The sequence below is a fragment of the Macrotis lagotis genome, chromosome 6 (assembly GCF_037893015.1).
Source record: "Macrotis lagotis isolate mMagLag1 chromosome 6, bilby.v1.9.chrom.fasta, whole genome shotgun sequence".
Taxonomy (NCBI): Eukaryota; Metazoa; Chordata; class Mammalia; order Peramelemorphia; family Peramelidae; genus Macrotis; species Macrotis lagotis.
This window is the reverse complement of record NC_133663.1, coordinates 218874172-218896811: the sequence shown is the minus strand read 5'-3', so window position 1 is coordinate 218896811 and position 22640 is coordinate 218874172. Positions and strand designations below refer to the sequence as shown.

Sequence of the window (22640 nt, the reverse complement as noted above, 5' to 3'; positions counted from 1 at the left end):
GCTTATGGTCATTCACAGACCAGAAGGGAACACAGAGCCTCACACATGGAGATCTTTGTGGGGGGGCATCCTAATAAGCTCAGGAAGCACCTCAAAACCAGGCACAGACTGGGGAAATGAGTAAACAGAGAAAAAAAGAGGAACACCATTGAGAAATACATTGTCTATGATCCCAAGAAGGATCAAAACACTCAATCTAAAGATGAGGAAGTACAAGCTCCTGCATCTAAAGACTCCAAGAGAGATGGAAATTGGGCTCAGGCTATGACAGAGCTCAAAAAAGATTTTGAAAATCAAATGAGGGAGATGGAAGAAAATTGGGAAAAGAAATGAGAGATGCAGGAAAAACATGAAAAAGAACTCAGCAGCTTAGGGAGATCCAAAAAATGCTGAAGAAAATAGCATGTTAAAAACCAGCATAGGTCAAATGGATATAACAGTTCAAAAAGTTATTGAGGAGAAGAATGCTTTAAAAAGCAGAATTGGTCAGAAGGAAAAAGAGATAAGAAAGCCCTCTGAGGAAAACTATAGCAGAAGACATTATGAGAAGTCAGGACACAATACTTCAAAACCAAAAGAATGAAAAATTAGAAGAAAATGTGAAACATCTCATTGACAAAACAACTGATCTGGAAAACAGATTCAGGAAAGATAATTTAAAATTTGTTGGGACACATGAAAGTCATGATCATGAAAAGAGCATTGCCATCATTTTTAAAGAATTCCTACAGGAAAATTGCCCAGATATCCTAGAAGCATAGGGCAAAATAGAAATGGAGAGAATCCACCAATTTCCCCCAGAAAGAGATACAAAAAAACCCACCCCCCAGAGATATTATAGCCATGTTCCATAACTCACAAGTCAAAGAGAAAATATTACAAGCAGCCAGAAGGACACAATTCAAATATCGTAGAGCTGCAGTCATAGGGCTTGTAATATAATATTTCAGAGGGCAAAAGAGCTCAGAATGCAACTGAGAAACAACTACCCAGCAAAACTGAACATCCTCTTCCAGGGAAAATGATGGACTTTCCATGAACCAAGTGAATTTCAAATGTTCCTGTTAAAATGGCCAGAGCTAAACAGAAAGTTTGATCTTCAAATACAGGACTCAGGTGAAGCATAGAGAGTGGAGGAGAAAGGTAAAATATGAGGGACTTCATGATGATGAACTACATGTATTCCTGCATAGAAAAATTATACTGATAATACTCATGTGAACCTTCTCATTTAATAGAGCAGGTAGAAGGAGCTTTTATAGATGAAACACAGGAGAGAGCTGAATTTGAAGATATAATATAGTGTAAAAATGGAGTCAATGGCTAAAAGGGAAATGTAATGGGAGTAAAAGAAAGGAGAGGTGGAATAGGCTGAGATATTTCATATAATAAGATTTTTTAAAAAAATTTATTACAATGAGCTATTGCAATGATATGGAAGGGGGACAGGCAAGGGGGAATGAGGGAACCTTTGTTCTCATCAGAGGTGGCTAGGAGAGGAAATAACATGTATACTCAAAGGGGTATAGACATCTAGAGTAAGAAGGAGAGAAGGATGGGGGAAGGGGGGATTGTGAGTGATGGAAGAGAGGGTAGACCATGGGGGCAAGGATGGTCAGATATAACACATTTTCTTTTTTACTTCTTTCAAGGGGCTGGGATTGGATGACCTTTCTGGCATTATAGGGCTGGGTGGATGCTGGGTCTAAGGGTTGGTATGTGGGCTCGGGGCCTCTTGCCCTAGGGCCAGGGATCTGTCTGCCGTGCCTTTCAGCTACCCTACAACACATTTAACAAGAGGGACAGAGTGAAAGGAGAGAGAGAAAACATAGTATATGGTAGTGGGGAAGTACAAATGGAAGGAGTTGTGATCAGCAATGGCAGTGGTGGAAAAATATGGAAGTAGCTTTTGTGATGGACTCATTGTAAAGAATGTGATCCATCTATGACAGAGCTAGAGGCGTTGGAACACAGACTGAAGCACTATTATTATTATTATTATTATTATTATTATTATTATTTTGGGGGGTTGCAGGGGAAATGGGGTTGGGTGGCTTGCCCGGGGCTGCACAGCTGGGTGATTGTTGGGTGTCTGAGACTGGATTTGGACCCAGGTGCATCTGGCTCCAGGGCCGGTGCTCTGTCTGCTGTGCCACCTGGCTGCCCCTACTATTCTTACTATTATTATTTTATTTTATTTTGGAATTTTTTTGGTTTTTTGCAAGGCAATGGGGTTGGGGTGACTTGCTCAGGGTCACACAGCTGGGTAATTATTGGGTGTCTGGGGCCAGATTTGGGCTTGGGTGCTCCTGGCTCCAGGGCTGGTACTCCGTCCACTGGTATTATTATTATTATTATTATTATTAATATTATCATTATTATTTTAATTTTCCTCTTTCATTTACTTTATTGCTCATGCGGGTCTATATTTTTTTGGGGGAGGGATATTATGTTTACTCTTAAGAGTATTTTAGTAACGTATAAAAATCATTTATACAAAAATAAGAATAAATAAAAAATTAAAAAAAGAATTACTTTGTAGGGAAGCCAGATAGCATGGTGGATAGAGCATCAGCCCTGGAGTCAGGAAGACCTGAGTTCAAATTTGACTTCAGATACTTAATAATTGCCTGGCTGTCCCATTGCCTTAAATAAATAAAGAGATAAAATTAAAATTACTTTGTATTTGCCATACTTTGAAAACATTAAATCCCTATATAAATGTCAAAAAAAGAAATAGCAGTATGACAGAAAGAGAAATTGTTGAGAAAGAGCATTGAGGCTGGAGGAGATGGTAAACTCTAGGGTATAGCTGGGGAATCTCAAGTGAAACTATAGCAGAAGGCAGAAATACAATTGTGAGAATATTTCTCCTCCTCCAAACCATGACATTTAATCATTTCTCATATCATGACTCAGATTTTGCATTCTCTTAATCACCAAGGAATCCACAAAAACCTCTTAATGGACAGGCTCCCACTCAGTCTGGTCATCTGTTGTTATTTACAGAAAATGATTGAGTCCTGAAACAAAAATTCTTGTTTAATGTAGACAAATTAAAAGGAAACAATATTCCTTATAAAAATTGATAGTAATAAGTACCTTTTTAAAACACAATTTGAATTCAAATTTAGGAGAGCAGATTTCAAAATGTTCTGAAAAATGATAGATATGCTATCATGGACAGAGATTAAGAAGGAAGTCATAGGGTAGCATGATCTCCAATGAATTCTGATTTTAAAAGGACACTAGAGGGTATGAAAGGGAAAGCATATAATTGGATAAATATAAAAGGAAAGTATATATGACCTGAAAGGTCCTGATTAAGTCAGAAATACTACAGCCCAGACCAAGTTGAAACTTCTGAAAAATACTAAGAGCAACATAAAAGATTATATTTAATTAGTTTCAGGGTAAGAAGAACCAAGGATCCTATTGATGGCAAAAAAAAAAAAAAAAACTGTCAACCAGAAGGAACACTTCAAATCCTATTTCATTTCTGCCTTCTCAAGCAGAATGAAAGGAGAAACAGAAAAGAGAGAACAAACATGATTAAGAAAGCTAAAGCTAAAGATAGACAAAACAGAATTGCCACAAAGAGCTTGACTCCCTGTGCTTCAGTCTTGCCAGTCCTATAACAGATAACATTAACCCAAACTTCCTTATAATTCTTCTCATAACTCAGAACAAATCCATATCCTATTCAGGGGAGTGGTAAGGACCCAAGAAGCCATAGTTTTGTGCTTCATTGTTAATTCAGTCTTGTTGTGGGTTCCTCTCTAACCATGTCTTAATAGTATTAGTATATTAGCACTAGCATACTAGTACTAATACTTAAGGAAAGGAAAGCAGGAATCTAATGAGTTATTTTAGTGCTTTACATGTTTCTACATCTGATCAGGACTCCCGTGAGTCCCAGAATTTTATGCATTTTCTGTTTGAATTAAATAAATGTTGTCCAGTATCAGATAGCCATATTGTGTATAGTGTCTTTGTTGGCATTTAGGATCCTCTTAGCCACATTTGGAGAAACCTAAACAAGTATCTCATGTCTAAGTCTTTTTTGGAGATTTTCTTGTAGTACTCCAGATCAGGGTAATGAACCAGATTGGGGTAACCAGTCAGATTAGATCTGTCCACATCAGCCCATGGGATATTTGGGGGGACTACAGTTACAATTTACAACTAGAATATGAAGTTTTAAGGAAAATGTACTTAACACACATCATCTTACTAGATTCCTACAACCCTGCTAGGCAGGCACTATAGGTAGCATGTAAGTGTCACAGCAGATAGAATACTGAATCTAGTAGTCAAGAAGACCTACTGAGTTCAGATCTGGCCTTATTGGAAAATTATTGGAATTGGAAATCCCTATGTTTGAGTCCTGTCTCAGACACTTAGATGGTATGGCACAATAGAAAGAGAACTGAGTTTGAAGTTACAAGATCCAAGTTCAAATCTGACCTTAGACTCATGCTTAACTGTATGAGCTTGGACAAGTCTCTTAACTTCTTTCAGCCTCAGTTTTCTCATGTGCAAAATGGAGATGATAATAGCACCTAACTCAAAGGGTTGTTTTAAGGATCAAACATATTACGTTATTTGTAATGTGCTTGGTACAGTTCCTGAAACATAGTAGGTACTTAATGAACATATATTCTCTCTTCCTGTTTGAATTCTGTCTCTGCTCCCTCTAGTCTCCCCGATCTTCTCCCTACTCCAACCCCATAAATTAGGACTAAATCAGTGTAAATCACTTAATCTCTCTCAGCTCTGGTTTGCTTATCTGTAAAATTGAGAAAATAGCATCTTTCCCACATGGTTGCCGTGGGAATCACATAAAGAAATATATTTCTCTTCTACACATGTTGATGAATGAAACTGGAGAAAGTAAAAAAAAAATCTGTGATAATTGGAACTACCACAAATTTATGTTGCATAATCTCAATTAGGTCCTCATTGCTGCAAGACAATCCTTTTATACCTCCCTAATTATCCAATTGGTTCTTCCAAATTGGAATGGTTCTTCCAAACTTTTCATCTCTCCTCAAACCTCTTCTGACTCTCTCTCCCCTTACTATCTTAATGGAAAATCTTGCATTATATTTTACTAAAAAAATGAGATAATTTGCTGAGAGCTCCATCTTCTCCCCTTTTCCCCATTTCATAACATCCAGATTCTTTCTATCATCACCTCCTTCATCTCTATCTTGCATAATGAGGTGGTCCTTCTCTTTGTAATCCTTTCTATGATCCCATTCTATCTTCTTTTCTTTAGATTGCCCCTTCTGTCACATTTGTTCTCACTTACCTTTAATCTGTCTACTTGGCTATTTCCCTACTGCCTATAAACATACTCATGTCTTTCTGTTCTCAAAAATCCTTCACTTGATCCATCCATACTGGCTATCTATCATGCCACATTTCTTTGCCTTTTTGTGGCTAAGCTCTAAAACAGATGTCTCCATTTCCTTTCTTCTTCTCTTAACTGATTACATCATTCAGTTGAATCTGTTCTCTCTAAAGTTACTAGCAATCTCTTAATTGCCAAATCTGATGGCATTTTCTCAATCCTTATCCATCTAAATTTATCTTTGACATTGTTGTTCACCTTCTTTTCCTTGTAACTCTCTTCAGTTTTTCATAACACTGACCTGGTTATTCTACTTCTGTGACCACTCTTTCTCTGTCTGCACTACATCTTCATCAAAGTCATGTCCTGTAAAGTCATACATGAACCTTAGGGTTTTGTCCTGGACCCTCTTATCCTTCTTTAAAATTTCACTTAGTGATATTATTAATTGCTTAGTGACTAATTATAATCTATATGATGATGATTCTCAAATCTACTTAATCACAATCCTAATGCTCCTAACTCCAGACTTTTATCTCAGAATCTTGCTAGGTATCTCAAACTATGTCTTTTAATCAATCTTAAAGTCAATATATTCAAAACTGAACTCAAACTTTCCTCTGTTCTGAACATTCCTTTTCCTGTTGAGGGCACCAGCAAACTCCCAGTTGCCCAAGTCCTCAACTTCTTACTCTCTTAATTCTGTTCTAAGTCTTGTTGATTTTTACCTTCATAATGTCTCTGGAATTCACTCCCTTCTCACTTCTGACATTGTGACTATATTGGTGTAGGCATTCATCACACCTGGACTATTGTGGTTGATAGATTATTGGTAGAGTTGGGTATCATAATTTTTTTTAACCCCAGTCCAGCTTCCACTTAGCTCTCAACTGATTTTCCCAAAGAATAGGTCTAACCTTATCATCTCCCTACTCAACAAATTCCAGTGTTTCCCTATCACCTCCAAGAACAAATATAAAATCCTTTATTTGACATTCAAAACCCTTCATCACTGGCCCATCCCATACCTTTTCATTTTTTTTTAACATTTTGTACCTACTATGCAATTCAGTGACACTGGTCTCCTTGATGTCCTTAAATAAGATATACCAGTTTCCGACTCTGAGAACTCTCTGGGCCTCAGTTTCAACAATTTTAAAATTAAAAGCTTGGAGACTAGATAATATTGTAAATTTATGAGACTATGACTTCTTAGTCTTTGAAACTAGAAGTCAGATTCTGTAAAGCATTTCTTCTTGAAAACTGAGTGGAAAATTACAAATCAAAAACTTAAAAGTCAAGTAAGAGTATTAGAAATGTTCTATTGGCAAGAAAGAGCAGCCATTCTGGTTAACTCTGTAGTGTTCTGACAACAATTTCTTAAATGCCAAAATCATCCTTATAAAATTCTGTTTTGAAGGTTATGTGATAAACATTCTCTCCTCTTTGAACATGAAAGTTTAGAGTATAAATTGAAAAGTTTCTTCAAATAAGATACCATTTAGCTTATTACATCTTCTTTCATTTAGTACTCCCTTGAATTTTCTACATCTCCCCCAAACTAAGTTAAAAAGCTACAGGGGAAATAAAGCTGGTGAAAGATTTGGGAATGATAAACTTGAGTCAAATTTATCTATTTTTTTCTATAGGTATTCTGAGGGTAGGAGTAGCAGCACATATATCTTAGCCAGGAGTTAGGATAGAGGATCATAAACAAACTCTTCCACTTGACCACTCAGAGATTAGACTCTGAGACTGAATAATTGCTCTCAACTGATCACACAGACACACATCACACACAAACACATACACACACATACATGTGTGCACATGCACATATAAATGTTTCAATTTATACAAATACACATGACAACTATACATAATTATAAAATAAACTTAACGATTATATTTTTCTTTAATTCCCATCTTTGTTATGGCTACTGTATCATTGTGACTAGAGCTTTCTATTCTGTTATATAGACCTTTCTGTCATGAACAATAGTCCATAAAAACACAGACTTCTAGCATCTGGAAACCTTTAGGTCACTCCAAAGACTTTGACTTGGCTTGAGTATTAGCTTTTTGTTTTGGAATTTTAATTTATTATTTTATTTTTTAATTTATATTTATTTTATTTTTGTACAAATGACTTTTTATATATTATTAAAATATTCTTGTTTAAGACTAAACATAATATACCCTCCCCCCCAAAAATATAGAACCTCATGAGCAATAAAGTGAAGGAAAGAGGAAAAATTAAAATAATAATAATAATAATAATAGGGGCAGCTAAGTGGCACATTGGATGGAGCACTAGCCCTGGAGTCAGGAGCACCCAAGCCCAAATCTGGCCCCAGACACCCAACAATCACCCAGCTGTGCAACACTGGGCAAGCCACCCCAACCCCACTGTCCTGCAAAAACCAAACCCCCCTAAAATAAAATAATAATAATAATAACAACAACAACAATAATAATACTGGTGGCCAGGTGGTTCAGTGGACAGAGCACCGGTGCTGGAGTCAGGAGCACCCAGGTCCAAATCCAGTCTCAGACACCCAACAATCACCCAGCTGTGTAACCCCGGGCAAGCTACCCAACCCCATTTTCCCTGCAACTCCCCCCACAAATAACAACAACAACAAAACAACAAAACAACAACAACAACAACAACAACAACAACAACAACAATAATAATAATAATAAAATATGCTTCAGTCTGTATTCCAACACCACAAGCTCTGTCGTGTGTGGATAACATTCTTTAGCTAATTCCATAATTTTCCACTGTTTCCATTGCTGACTGCAGCTTCTTCCATTTGTACTTCCCCACTACCATACAATATATTTTCTCACTCCTTTTGCTCTGTCCCTCTTCTTAAATGTGCTGTAGGGAAGCTAAGTGGCACAGTAGACTAATCACTAGCCACCTACCACCCCTAAGGCCCAGCAGCTACCCAGCCCTCTGGTCCCAGACAGGCCATCCAATTCCAGCCCCTTGCAAGAAGTAAAAAAGAAAAATGTGTCATATCTGACCACTCTCCCCCATGGTCCACCCTCTCCTCCATCACTCACATCCCATTGCCCATCCCTGTTCTCTCCTTCTTATTCTAGATGTCTATACCCCATTGAGTATATATATTTTGTTTCCTCTCTGAGCTACCTCTGATGAGAGCGAAGGTTCCTCTTCTTACTTTATCCCTTCAATATCATTGCAATAGCTCATTGTAATAAAAAAATTATTATATGAAATATCTTAGTCTATTCTACTTCTCCTTTCTCTTACTCCCATTACATTTCCCTTTTAGCCATTGACTCCATTTTTACAATATATTATATCTTCAAACTCAGCTCTCTCCTGTGCTTCATCCATAAAAGTTCCTTCTACCTGCTCTATTAAATGAGAAGTTTCCTATGAGTATTATCGGTATCATTTTTCTATGCAGGAATACATGTAGTTCATCATAATTAAGTTCCTCATATTTTACCCTTCTCCTCTGCTCTCTGAGTCCAGTACCTGAAGATCAAACTTTCTGTTCAGCTCTGGCCATTTCAACAGGAATATTTGAAATTCACCTGGTTCATTGAAAATTCATCATTTTCCCTGGAAGAGGACTTCAGTTTTGCTGGGTAGTTGATTCTCAGTTGCATTCTGAGCTCTTTTGCCTTCCGAAATATTATATTCCAAGCCCTACGAGCCTTTAATGTAGTTGCTGCTAAGTCCTGTGTGATCCTGACTGCAGCTCCATGATATTTGAATTGTGTCCTTCTGGCTGCTTGTAATATTTTCTCTTTGACTTGGGAGTTCTGGAACTTGGCTATAATATTCCTGGAGGTTGTTTTTTTTTTTTTAATCTCTTTCCAGGGGAGATTGTTGGATTCTCTCCATTTCTATTTTGCCCTCTGCTTCTAGCATATCTGGGCAATTTTCCAATAGGAATTCTTTAGAAATGATGGCAAGGCTCTTTTCCTGATCATGACTTTCAGGTATCCCAATAATTTTTAAATTATCTTTTCTGAATCTGTTTTTTTAAATTTATTTTTATTAAAGATATTATTTGAGTTTTATAATCCCCCCCCAAATCTTACTTCCTTCCCCCCCAGAAAGCAATCAGTCAATCTTTACTTTGTTTCCATGTTGTACATTCATCCAAATTGAATGTGATGAGAGAGAAATCATATCCTTAAGGAAGAGACATGAACTCTAAGAGGTCACAAGATCAGACAATAAGATATGTTTTTCTTTCTAAATTAAATGGAATAGTCCTTGAACTTTGTTCAAACTCCACAGCTCTTTATCTGTATACAGATAGCAGTTTTTTTTTCAAAGAGATGTTTCACATTTTCTTTTAATTTTTCATTCTTTTGGTTTTGAAGTATTGTGTCCTGACTTCTCGTAAAGTCAGCAGCTTCCTTAAGCTCCATTCTAGATCTGAAGGATTTGTTTTCCTCAGAAAGCTTTCTTATCTATTTTTCCATCTGGCCAATTCTGCTTTTTAAAGCATTCTTCTCAATAACTTTTTGAACTGTTTTATTCATTTGGCGTAAGCTTGTTTTTAGCATGCTATTTTCTTCAGCATATTTTTGGATCTCCTTAACTAAGCTGCTGACTTCTTTTTCATGTTTTTTCCTGCATCTCTCTCATTTCTTTTCCCAATTTTTCTTCTATCTTCCTCACTTGATTTTCAAAATCTTTTTTGAGCTTTGTCATAGCCTGAGCTCAGTTTCCATTTTTCTTGGAATCTTTAGATGCAGGAGCTTGGACATCCTCATTTTCTGACTGAGTGTTTTGCTCCTTCTTGGGATCATAGACAAAGTATTTCTCAGTGTTGTTCCTCTTTTTTCTCTGTTTACTCTTTTCCCCAGCCTGTGCCTGTTTGGGGGGTACTTCCTGAGCTTTTGAGTATTATTGGGACACCCCCCCCCCCACAAGTATCTCAGTGTGTGTGTGAAGCTCTGTCCTCCCTCCTGGTCTGTGAATGATCACAAGCACACCCCTCTGCCACGAGGCTGATGTGTGTGTGTGTGTGTGGGGGGCTGCTGTTCTATGAGGGGCCTAGACTGCGCAATCAGGATCTGAATGCGGTCAAAGCTCCAGAGTCCTGTTCCAGGAACAGAGGACAGACCTCAGAAGTCTCTCTCCACCCCTCTTACCTAGGCTGAGTACTCAAGGCTTAGTTTCCTAGGGGCTCCTGCTTACCGACTCCGCTTGCTTCTGGTTCCTGGATCTGGGCTGCTTGCTGAGTGCCCTGAGGGCTGTTTTTCATGACTCACTGAGTGCCTTGAGGGCTGGTTTTCACAGCTTGCTCTGGCAGCACCCCCCCCCATCTTCCAATTTGTGACTGGTGATCCCCTGGGGTGTAGGTCAAGAAACTTCCCACACTGCTGTGACAGGCTCCCAGTGTGCTGGGGCTGCCTCTGGGAGGCTGAAGCTACTTCACTCTGGCTGCAGCCCCTCCAACCCTGTGGAATGGAGCCTTTCCTTTCTGTTATTTTCCAGGTTACCTTGGTCTGGAGAATTGCCTCACTGGATCCTTCTGTGGGTTCTGTCTCTTGAAAATTTAGTTAGAATTTTTATTTACAAAACTTATTTTATAAGTTTTGAGAGAGAGCATCTAAGAGGGGATCTTCTCCTGTCAACATCTTGGCTCTGCCCCCAGGTATTAGCTTTTGTACTCTTTTTGTTTTATCTTCGTCTCAGTCCCTTCATTAGTACCTTTAAAATAGCAACTAAGGGCACTAAATAGTGCAATTGATAGAGCACCAGTCCTGGAGTCAGGATGACCTGAATTCAAATCCAACCTCAGACACTTAACAGTTATTTAGCTGTGTAACCTTGGGTAAGTCACTTAACTCCATTGACAAAAACAATCAAAAAATCTAACTAAGATATTTACTCCTTTTCTTACTGGAGGGAGGGATTCAATTATCCCTTTTCCCAGAGGAAATACTCTTTTAGTTATTTCTTTCCCATTGTGACTTTTCCTATTACAATTTCAATATATCAGGGGGCAGCTAGGTGATGCAGTAGATAGGGCACTGGTCCTGGAGTCAGGAGGATTTGAGTTCAAATCTGGTATCAGACACTTAATAATTTCCTAGCTGTGTAACCTTGGGTAAGTCACTCTTAACCCTTAAATAAAATTAAAAAAACAATTTCAACATACTGTGGTCAAGTTTAAGAAATTAAATGAGAATTTTGTGGGAGTTTTATGGAAACCACAGATCATACCTGAAGGCCAGTAGACAATACAGAAAAAAGTTTAGGAACTCAGAAATACACAAACTATATGAAGAGTATTGTATAATATATATGCAAATTTTACAGTAGGGTACTAAAATACCTCATTATAAAAAGAAAAAATTCAGACTTTCTTCTCTAGCAGGAAGGGAGGGTCAAAAAATTTTATGCAGGTTTTCCAGATTGCAGGGGCACCATGCCTCTAACCCCCACAATGTAGAAGGGATGAATTATATACTTTGACTCTTTGCCTCTGTAGCAATCAATTAATGGGAAATAGGGACATAGTAGGGTTTTCCAGATGCCAGTTAAAACTGTTGGCTTATGATTTTTGATTATATATACCAACATTCTTCATTAAGGTAGATGATTGAGATTGTAGATGATTATTATTGAGACTACTAGATGGCAGAATAAATAGAGCACTGGGCTTGGAATCAGAAGACCTGAGCTCAAATTCAGCCTCAAAAATCTCTTAGTGATGTGAACTTTGACAAAGTCATGCAATCTGTTTGCCACAGTTTCCTCAATTATAAAATGGAGATAAATAATCCCAGCTTGTTGTGAGGATCAAATGATATGATATATATAAAGTCCTTATCATAGTGCCTGACCCATAATAAATACTTGTGCTTTTTCTCTTTTGTCTTGTTTTATCTTTATAATAATCATTTTATGTAGACTTATTTTTTTAGGTTTTTGCAAGGCAAATGGGGTAAAGTGGCTTGCCCAAGGCCACATAGTTGGCTAATTATTAAGTGTCTGAGACTGGATTTGACCCCAGATACTCCTGACTCCAAGGCCAGTGCTTTATCTACTACACCACCTAGCCACCCCAATGTAAAATTATTTTTTGAGGAAATTTAAGATTTCACTCAAATAGGGAACTGATTCCTCTTATACAACTTAAATTCTCATACATTTTCTTGAGGGTATTTATTCAGTGATTTATTCAGGCTCACACAATATAATATTCAGAGGAAGAAGGACTCAAATTCAAGTCTTCTTGATTGTGAGACTGGCTCTCCATTAATTCTATATTGCTTATGGAATAAGTAGGACAGATAATATCACTTTTGTCTTTAAAGATAAGAAGTTAAGGGTCATAGAAGTAATGAAAGGAAATACAGGGACTAGACCCCCAAGTCTCCTAACTATCTGTAGTCATTGTCCTTTATTTTGGCCTTCAGTCGTGCCTTTGCTTTTTAACTACAAATTCTTCGGGAAGATAGACTGGTGTAATAGTTTAATATCTCTAGCTATTTCATGCTTGGTTTCACAGTGCTGAGGTTGCCAATTAAAGGTTTGACACTGAACTCCTATGTGTTCAGCACTGAACTGTGAACAATTTCAAGTAGGTCTTGAACAGCATTAAACATTTCTGTCACTAAAAACAGGCATTGATTTGAACTTGTGACCTAAAGTTGACAGTCTCCATATTTTGTTAATCATCCCCTGTATAGAGAGAGTGAGTTTTAAAATTCTTTAGTTAGGAGATTTTTTATGTAATTTTCATTTGTTATTGGGTAAATGAAAATATTTCAAATTTATTAATAATTTAAATGGCACAATAAGAATTCACCTGAATGGATAGTTTTCTTCCATCGTATACTCTTTCCCATGACTTGTTTCAGAGAGGAGTAAGTGAAATTTCTAAATTCAAGCTAGTATTTTTAAAATGGCATTTCAGTGTCATCATTTAATCTTACTTTATGTTCACTATTTCTTGGGAAGCTAATGGGAGCAGAATGAGACCATTCCATCAGAGAAATATTCCTACTTCTAGCCAAGTTTCAAATTACCCCTGTTTAACCTTCCATTTCAAACAGATGGACAGGGCATGGAATAGACAGGAAAATTATAAGAGGGATTAAGGTACTCATAGATTCCATTACAAAAAGCACAAAAATACTAGTAAATAGTGAAAGAATGTATAAATATCGAAGGCCCATGTGGGAAAACATTAAGAAAGCAATTCAGAAAGATTAGATATGGAAAGAAGAAAAGCCAGGTAAACTGCTTTCTTGTGCAAAAAAAAAATCCATTTTTCTTTATAGTCCTAACAATTTACAATTTCAGCTGATAAATAAAATGTGCTTTATAGATCCAAAAGGTTGGCAACTCACTGATGATAGAACTGAGTTTCTCATCTCTATCTATTTTTGTCCTGGAAGTAATTATACATTTAAGGAAAAAGAACAACTTTTTGCATCTTACACAAGTATGTCCTCCACCAGAGTATGAAGGGTACTGGGATTTCGGATCAGTTTGTCTAAGAAGCTGACAATATCAGTAAATTTTGGACGATGATTTCTCTCTTTCTGCCAGCAGTGGAGCATCAGCTGGTGGAGTGATGCTGGGCAGCCCATTGGAGCTGGGAGTCTGTAGCCTTCCTCAATGGACAAAATTACCTAAACACAAAAATAACATGTCTATTAAATTTCACTTAATTTCATTCAATAAGCATTTGTTAAATGCCTACAAGGCACAAGTCATCATCTTTCAAATCAGTCCCCCTTTCTACATTTGCCAGGGTAGTTCACATTCTTAATCTCTCTTGCCTGAACTATTAAAACAAAACCTTAATTATATTTTCTATATTTAGTCTTTCCCATTTCCAATCCATCTTTCTTGTGAATGCTAATGTAATCATTGCAAAGGATAGGTCTGACCATATCTTTCTCCTGCTCATGAAATTTCAGTGGCTTCTTTTGCCTCTAGAATTCTTATGTTTGTCCTTTAAACCCGTCACAATCTGACTTTATTAAACATTCCAGATTTACTTCATATTACTCCCCATTCTATGTTCTAGTACAATTGACTTATTGACTTACTTTTTCTCTAATGACATTGTATCAGCAACTTTCATGCATTTTCATAGTCTGTTTTCCAAAACCAAAAAGCACAACTTCTCACTTCTGCCTCATAGAATCCTTAATTTCTTTCAAGGTTTAATCAGATGTCATTTCATATGCATTCTTTCTTAAGACTCCAGTTTTTAGTGTTTCTCTCCCTTTTCAAAAGTTCAATAAGTTTTTAGGGGCAGCTAGGTGGTGCAGTGGATAGAACACTGGCCCTGGAGTCAGAAGGACCTGAGTTCTAATTTGATCTCAAGACACCTAACTGTGTGATCTTGGGCAAGTCACTTCACCACATTTCCATAAATAAAAAAGACCAGTAATTTTTTTTTATTTATTCATATGTTGTATCCCTTCCAAGAGAGATTTCTCTCTCTCTCTCTCTGTCTCTCTGTCTCTCTGTCTCTCTCTCTCTCGCCTTTGTATCTTTCTTCCCTAATAGAGCACCTTGCATATGGTAGGTGAAGGGACTATATTAGGTACTCAGAAACATGGAGCCCTTTACAGAAATCTTCCTTTGCCTCATTGTACTGTGAAGGTGACTGGCAAGTTTCATCAACTGGGAAAGCTTAGAGTGCAGTTTTGATTGTATGGCTATTGGATAAGGATCAACTTGGCTAAGTTCAGAGAAGGCCATTGCCTAGTTAGCCAAAATGAATTTTTTGGCCACAGTAATTCTCAAAGACTATTACTAAATCTTAGTAGGGTACAAGCTGGATTAATTTAATAATGACACTGACAAAAATTACAGCTCTTGGAACAATTAAAGATAAGCACAGAAAAGAAGTAAAGAAGAAAAAAAAATAGAAATTATGTGTGTGTATGTGTCTGTTGTCTGAAATAAAGAAAAAGTTCATGAGCATTGTAAGATAAATAGCAGAATCTGCCGAATTCTATAAGGGGAAGATCATAATAGTCCTAGAGCTGGAGGAGCCCCTGGAGGTCAATAATCTATCCCCTTTATCATACAGAAGAGAAAGCTGGTGTTAACAAAATTTAAATTTCTTTCAAATTTGCACTGGTAATTTTGAGGCAAGATTTGAACCCATATCCTCTGAACCCAGAAACAGGGCTCTTCCTTTTGCATGAAAAACCAACAGTTGCTCAAAATAGGGATATCATCATACTTTGAATAGTAAGGTTAGGTTAAGTTTGGTGAAAATGATAGAAAAACTTATTGTTTCACATTAAAGAAAAATCCTCAAAGCCTATTTTCAGTGGCTCTTGCCTAGTAAAGATGTCAGCACAAAGTTAATAGGTTCTGTGCAAACCACACATAAAGTCATCTGAGTGAAATTCTACTTCTTCTAAGGCTCTGATTTATTTACTTTTTGTCCTTTTATAAATAAAATCTATAGGTTGCCTTTACCAGTCCTCATTCCTTTTCCTTTCTATACTTTTCATCTCCTCTTCATTCATTATTGGCTTCCCCTCATCCTGATAGTACATGCTATTATGGCACTCTTCCATTTCTCTTTGGGCCAGCTAAGACTTGGATTGCTGCCATCACCCTACTTATATCTGAGAGCTCACTCTCTTCTACAATCCAATCAGGGCAAGAAGAGTCCTAGAATATGAGGAAGTGGTAACAGGTACAAGAAATGTTTTTCCTAGCTCATGAAAAATCACATGGTCTGTCTCCTGAGAGTCATCTTTGGATCTGTGTTTCTATATGGGTATAATAATAATTTAAAATAGAAAGTTATTTTGGAATTTCTCAAAAGAATTTCTGCGTGTTGTTTTATTCTCTTTACATTATCAGGAAGTCAAGAGAGAAGCAAATATCTTTATCTTAGAAAACCGAGGTACAGAATATATCTTCTGAAAAAAAAAACACTTATCAATTATAAAGAAATAATGACTTGAGTGAACTTTCACTGAGAACCAGAGTTTCTACTTCATTCTGCAGACTCCCAAATGTACATAAGACGAAGCATTATTTATATTTAAAATCTTAACAGAAACACACTTATTTTCCATCATTTTAAGTTCTTTCTTTAGTTAATACTTTTGGATCTGCTTATAAAATAATCAATCAGTAAACATTATAAAGTACCTACTAAGTTCTGGAGATACAAAAAAGAGCAAAGATGGGGAGAAAACATCTGAACAAATAAACTCAATATTTATTGGCTATGTTCAGGAAAGATAGTACATAATTAACAAAAGGAAGCTACTAGAAGATGTAGAAGATGAAATTTTAGTTGGAACTTCAAGGAAGCCAGGGAAGCCAGGAAGTAGGGAGGAGGAGGGAGAGCATCTGTTTATTTTACTGGACATTTGCAAGTAGCAATAATGAAAAGGAGTCAGGTAGACCTCTCTGATACTGAGAAAATAATAGCTTTTTGGATAACAGGAATAATATACAATGTTGGTATAACCAGCATATATTACCCAGACTAGGATTCCTATATTTTCTATGCCAAATGTTCCATTAGTAAATATTATTTATATTTTTCATCAATTTTCTAACCAGTTTTATAATTTGAGTGATCACAAGCATAGGGACATATTAAAGGATAAATCATGTGTCAAAATTGTTGCAAAAGGGTAATTTTTTATAAAATAAAAAGAAGTTATTGTTCCATTGTGAATCATTTTCAATCAATCAATCAATCAATTTTAGCATTTACTAAAAGTGTGGTATGTGCCAGGGATTTTGTTAGTTGCTAAGGATCTAAACTATAAAATAAAATAGTTGATATCTTCAGGAACCTTACCTCCTATTAGGGGAGATAAAATAATAAAATATTAATAATATTAATAACTAACATTAATGCAGTGTTTTAAGATTTGCAAAGTGCTTTACAAACATTATCTTAGGTATCCTGTTAGACACAAGTTATTGTTATTATTACCTCTATTATACAGATGAAGAAACTGAAGCTGGCAGGTTAAGTGACTTGCTCAGGGTCACATAGATAGTAGGTATCTCAGGCTGAATCTGGATTCAGGTCTTCCTGCTTCCAGGTCTATCTATTCCACTTGGTCAATGTGCTAATTGGATTTCAACATAAAGACATGGATTCAAATTTAATACTTTAGTATGTTGATAACTTTATTATGACATTGATGTGGACACATTAACCATGTGGATCATAACTCTCATAGCTTCCCATTCTATGTTCATCTTGTTTATACCTTTCCATAAATCTTCAATTGAGGGTCCCCCCAACATATTGAGTGACTTCCTTTATTTCTTTTGATGATGTGTGAGCATTATATTGCTGTCCATTAGTTTTCAATAGCTTTACTGTTCAATGTTTTCAGGCAGTCCAATAATTCTCAGGTTGCCCCTCCTCAATCTATTCTAGAGGTTAGTGGTTTTGCAATGAGGTATTTTACATTTTCTTTTATTTTTTCTATTTTTTGATTTTGTTGCTCTTGCTATTTCATGGAGTCATTAGTTTCTGCAAACTCCATTCTTTTTTTTAATTTTTTTTTAGGGAGGAGTTTTCTTCATTTACCTTTTGCAACTCCTTTTCCACTTGGTCAATTCTACTTTTGAAAGAGCTTTCCATTTGACCAATTGAGGTTTTGAAAGAATTATTTTCTTTATGCATTTGCCCAATTGAGGATTTGAGAGATTTAGTCTCATTTTGTATTTGTCCAATTGTATTTTCCAATGATTTGTTTTCTTGTTGCAAGGTGTTAATCTTCTCTTGGTTTTTTTTATTTCCAAATTTTCCAATTGATTTTTAAACTCCTTCCTTATTTCTTCAAGGAAGTCTTTCTGTGCTGGAGACCAGATCATATTCTCCTCAGAGGTTCTAGGTCTCTCTGAATTATGATCTTTTCCTTCCAAGAATTTTTCTATGGATCCATCTTCCCACTGACCTTTCTTCATTTTGCTAAGACCTTGAGTTGGGGAGGGGCTGGTTCACAGAGGTTTGGTTGTTGGGATCCCTATAGGCTTTACTCAGTGAATAAAATTTCTCCAGCTGGCCAGTAGGAGGTGCTGGTTGCTTTCTCTGGAGTGTCTGTGATCTTGATTGAGGCCTTCTCCCTTAGCCTGAAGGTAGTGATTGAAGCTTTTAAATCCTTTTACCTTCAATCAGTGGTGGGCTTTACCCTGGGGTGAGGTCTTCCCTCTCCATATTGTCAGCTGGGCTGGTTCTTCACACACCTGTGCCTGGGGCAGAAGTAGTATGTAATTGTGTTTGTTCTAGGAAGAGGCCTCAGCTGCAATGGAGGCATTGGACTCAGAATTTCTCAGACCCAGGAGCCCAGGATGATGTCTGCAGCTCTCCTGCACAGGAACTCTCCCTCCAGCCCTGTAGGCAAGCTCCAGAGGGTCAGTAGCAACACCAATGCCTCTGCTCCCTAGTAGACCCAAGCCCCTGTGGTCTAGCCTCATCGCTGATAAAGCAGGTACAGCACTGGGGCCCTCAGGCACCCGGGGCTCCAATCCAGCCCCTAATCAGGCTGATCTGGCTGATATGCCCTCTGGGCCCGGACACACCCATGGCTGTGGAAGACAAATCCTGAGGTAGATGTTCTTTCTCCTGGCTTTTCTTTCTGGGTTTTATGGGTCGGAGTTCTGTTAAGAGGTGTGTTTCATATCATAGATGGGGAAAGATCAGGAGACTTTAGAACTGTGCCTGTCTTCTCTCTGCCATCTTGGCTGGAAGTGTCTCCCTAGCTTTACTCATCAACGGTCCACCTTTTTTAAATCATACATCTCTTTGATGATATTTGCTTTATGGCTGATGATGATGGTTTCATGTGACTTTAAAAAAAAACCCTACAACTGTTATTCTGATGGAAGGAGCTTCTGATTCTATTCCTTAACTCAAATCATCAACTATCCTTCACCTTATAGCTTTAGATAGCAACCTGGGGTCTGTTGCTATTGTTTGCCCTTAGTTCTCAAAGAGGATCATGACATCAGGAAAGTGATTTCATGACTTGCAAGGGAATTGGATTTAAGTGAAAGATAGTCAAATATTTAATATTTAAATAGGGACTATTGGGAACAAATTTGAAGACTATTGCTCAAGAATTATTTTTCCGAGCATATAACCTCAATGAAATATAGTTGGATAAGATTAATTAGAGGTGGCCCTGAATGCAGTAGGAGACCTCGACCTTTTTAAGTTAAGGTCTTTCTTAGTTTTCAGTTTGATTGAGGTAATGGCTAATAAGTGCTTAAGGCAATGTAAGAAAGAAATGAGATGAAGAGTGGCCTCTTTTACCTATTCAAAAAAAAATCAAATGGAAGGGAAAGACCATCAGGATTTCTTGCCAAAATAGAAACAAGAAGGACTTTACCTGGGACCCATTGCTGGCCAATCTATGAGAACCAAAGAGATTTTGGTACTTTAAAGAAGGATTCTAAAGAAAGAAATCTAGTTGATAAACCCCAATGTATCTGGCAAGGATATTGAGATCAAAATTTACCTTCCTTTAGCAGAACATCCTCAAATTAAGGTTAGATGACTTGACTAGCATCCCTTAGGAAACTAGATTATGTAGTGGATAAAGACTTAAATTCAAATTCTAACTATTTGACTGGGCAAGCCACTTCCCTTCTGTTTGCCTCAGTTTCTTCATTTATAAAAAAGTGCTTTGTAAATCTTAAATCATTATATAAATTCCAGCAATTATTATTGTTGTTGTTGTTGAGAGTACCGGTATTGCTAGTGGTGGTAGTAGTAGGAGTAGTAACAGTAGTAATAGTTGTAGTAGTAGTAGTAGTAGTAGTAGTAGTAGTTGTAGTAGCAGCAACAGCATATGAAAGGGTAGGATACTTGGTCCTAGTTCTTTTTGACTTCAATGCTGAATTTCTCTAATCATTATACTATTATCAAGTATCTTGCATGATAATTTATTAGTAATTCCTTGTGGCCTACTCATTCTCACCACACACTGTTTCATTGTCATTTAAGTGACCCTCAACTTGAATTCTCTGAGTGGCAAAGTATTCCATGATTTAATTTAATAACTAGGCAAAATGATAATTTTTAAGTTATTCAAATATGATTTCTTGGACAATTATTCAAAAGTTGTATAGAAAATACTTAATATTTAAATAGGGACTATTGGAAACAAATTTGAAGATTGTTCAAGAATAATTTTTCAGAGCATACAACTTCAATGAATTTTCAGTGAATTTAGGAGTATTATGGTTTATAAGGTTGTTAAAGTCCTAACCTTTGAGACCAGTAGATTTACTTTCAGATCCTGTCTTTGAAAGTTATTAGAAACCAGGGGGCATGGGAATTCAGGGAAGCCTGGAAGGATTTGCATGAACTGATGTTGAGTGAGATGAGCAGAACAAGAAGAGCATTGTATACCCTAACAGCAATGTGGGAGTGATGATCAACCTTACTGTATTTGCTCATACCAAAAGGGCAACAATCAGGCATAATTTGGGAATATCTGCGATGGAGAATGTCAACTATATCCTAAGAAAGAACTGCAGAGTTTGAACAAAGACCAAAGACTTTTACCTTTAATTTTAAAAAAAGTTATCTTATGTAATTCTGCTATATCACATACTATATGTTTCTTCCTTTAGGATACGATTTCTCTCTCATTACATTCAACTTAGATCAGTGTATACCATGGAAACAATGTAAAGACTAATAGATTGCCTTCTGTGGGGGGTGGGGGAGGGAAAAAAGATTGGGTGGAAAATTGTAAAATTCAAAATAAAAAAATCTTTCAAAAAAAAGAATGTGATTAAATATTTGATTTTGGACAAGTCATTCAACCTATCTAACCTTAAACAAGGGGATTGACCTAATTCTGGTCATTTAACCAGCAATTTCTGTACCAAGAATTGTTTTTACTATACAGAATTAGGCTGTTTACCATACAAATGAAAAATTCCTAATCTTAGATCCCATAAACTACCTTATATTTGGATGAATTTTAAATATTAGCCTCTCAAGTGATAAGTATAACAATAATTATTTTACTGAATCCTATTTTAAGATGGGTCAATGAACTCTTGTGAGAATTTTTCATCTGAAGGAATTAAATACCTGTACCATATTTAATAATGTTTGAGGACTTTTAAAATCTACCTTTTTTGGGTAAACACTAGACATGACCCTAAGCTTAAGCTTTAAATAATTTGTCTGTGGTTCCAGGCTAGATAAAGGAGTCTAGCTCCCCTTTCATGAGAGACTTGGATTGAGTGTAGGTCCAAAATCTAAGGGGCCCTTTTAGAAGACCTTAGGTACAGTAGTTTAGACTTTGGATCTAACATTGGTTCTTTAGAAGCCAAAAAAGGGACCTCAGCAGGGTATATAGTCCAACCCCTTCATTTGCAGATGAAGAAACTGTGACTTGGAGATATTAAGTGATTCAGAATCAAACAGTTAGTAGGCTTTTTCTACTAAATCATGGAAAACCTAGCTAACAAAGACATGAATCAAGGTAGTCAAATATGTGAAGAAGTTTGAACAAAGACCAATTTAGTTTGATCCCCCCCATAATTAATACCATTTTAAGAAAAGTATTGCTTTATAATGTATTTTCTGTTTTACCACTTATGAGGAACCAGAAATATGCATGGTGTTTGACCTGAAGACCTAATTTTTTTAAGGTAATAAAAAGGCAATAATGAACTGGGAAACCCTTTTTAACAACTGAGTTGTATGATATTTTAATGTTATCATGCTCTGAGGAAAGGTTATATGAGGGCCTATACCTTTTTACAACTGTAATAAGAAAATTAAAAACAAAGTGAAAAAATGAAAAGGTATATCTTTAAAAGACAGAAAGTATTAACTTCTCATCAGAAATTATTATATAAAATCAAGTTGCTTATTATAGATTAAACCTCACTGGATACTTGTCATTTACACTGCAATCTTTAGCATCTTAGAAACAGTCTAAGCCACAGTAAGCACACATAGCAAATTGTACTGTGCTAGCTGAATCTAATGAGTTTTTGAATTTTGTTGACAGTTTGGGAATCAGAGCAAGTGATGTGTACCTTTTATTAAACAAAGCAAACCCAGATGCATCAAACAATAAAAGATGCTGAGATAATCCTGGAAGGTACACAATCTACATGGGCCCTGAGAGTAGTGCATGTACGTGTTTTTTTTTTTTTTTTTGTAATGTTACCAGTACCTGAAATGTAGCCCATCAAATGAATGAAAAATGATAATATTTTTGCTTGTCTTTGCATTCTTTTCCCCCCTTAGTTTTTGGGAAAAAAACATATATA

The 22640-nt window shown here is 36.5% G+C and overlaps 1 protein-coding gene across 1 annotated transcript in view; it reads right to left on the bottom strand.

The window, feature by feature from the left end:
* The window catches only part of LOC141491396 (ephrin type-A receptor 6), a 1165986-nt gene that overhangs the window by 9282 nt on the left and 1134064 nt on the right, over positions 1-22640 (bottom strand). The window contains exon 16 of the mRNA XM_074192302.1: positions 13815-14008. Coding sequence (XP_074048403.1) covers positions 13815-14008 — 194 coding nt within the window. The remainder of the gene's footprint in view (positions 1-13814; positions 14009-22640) is intronic.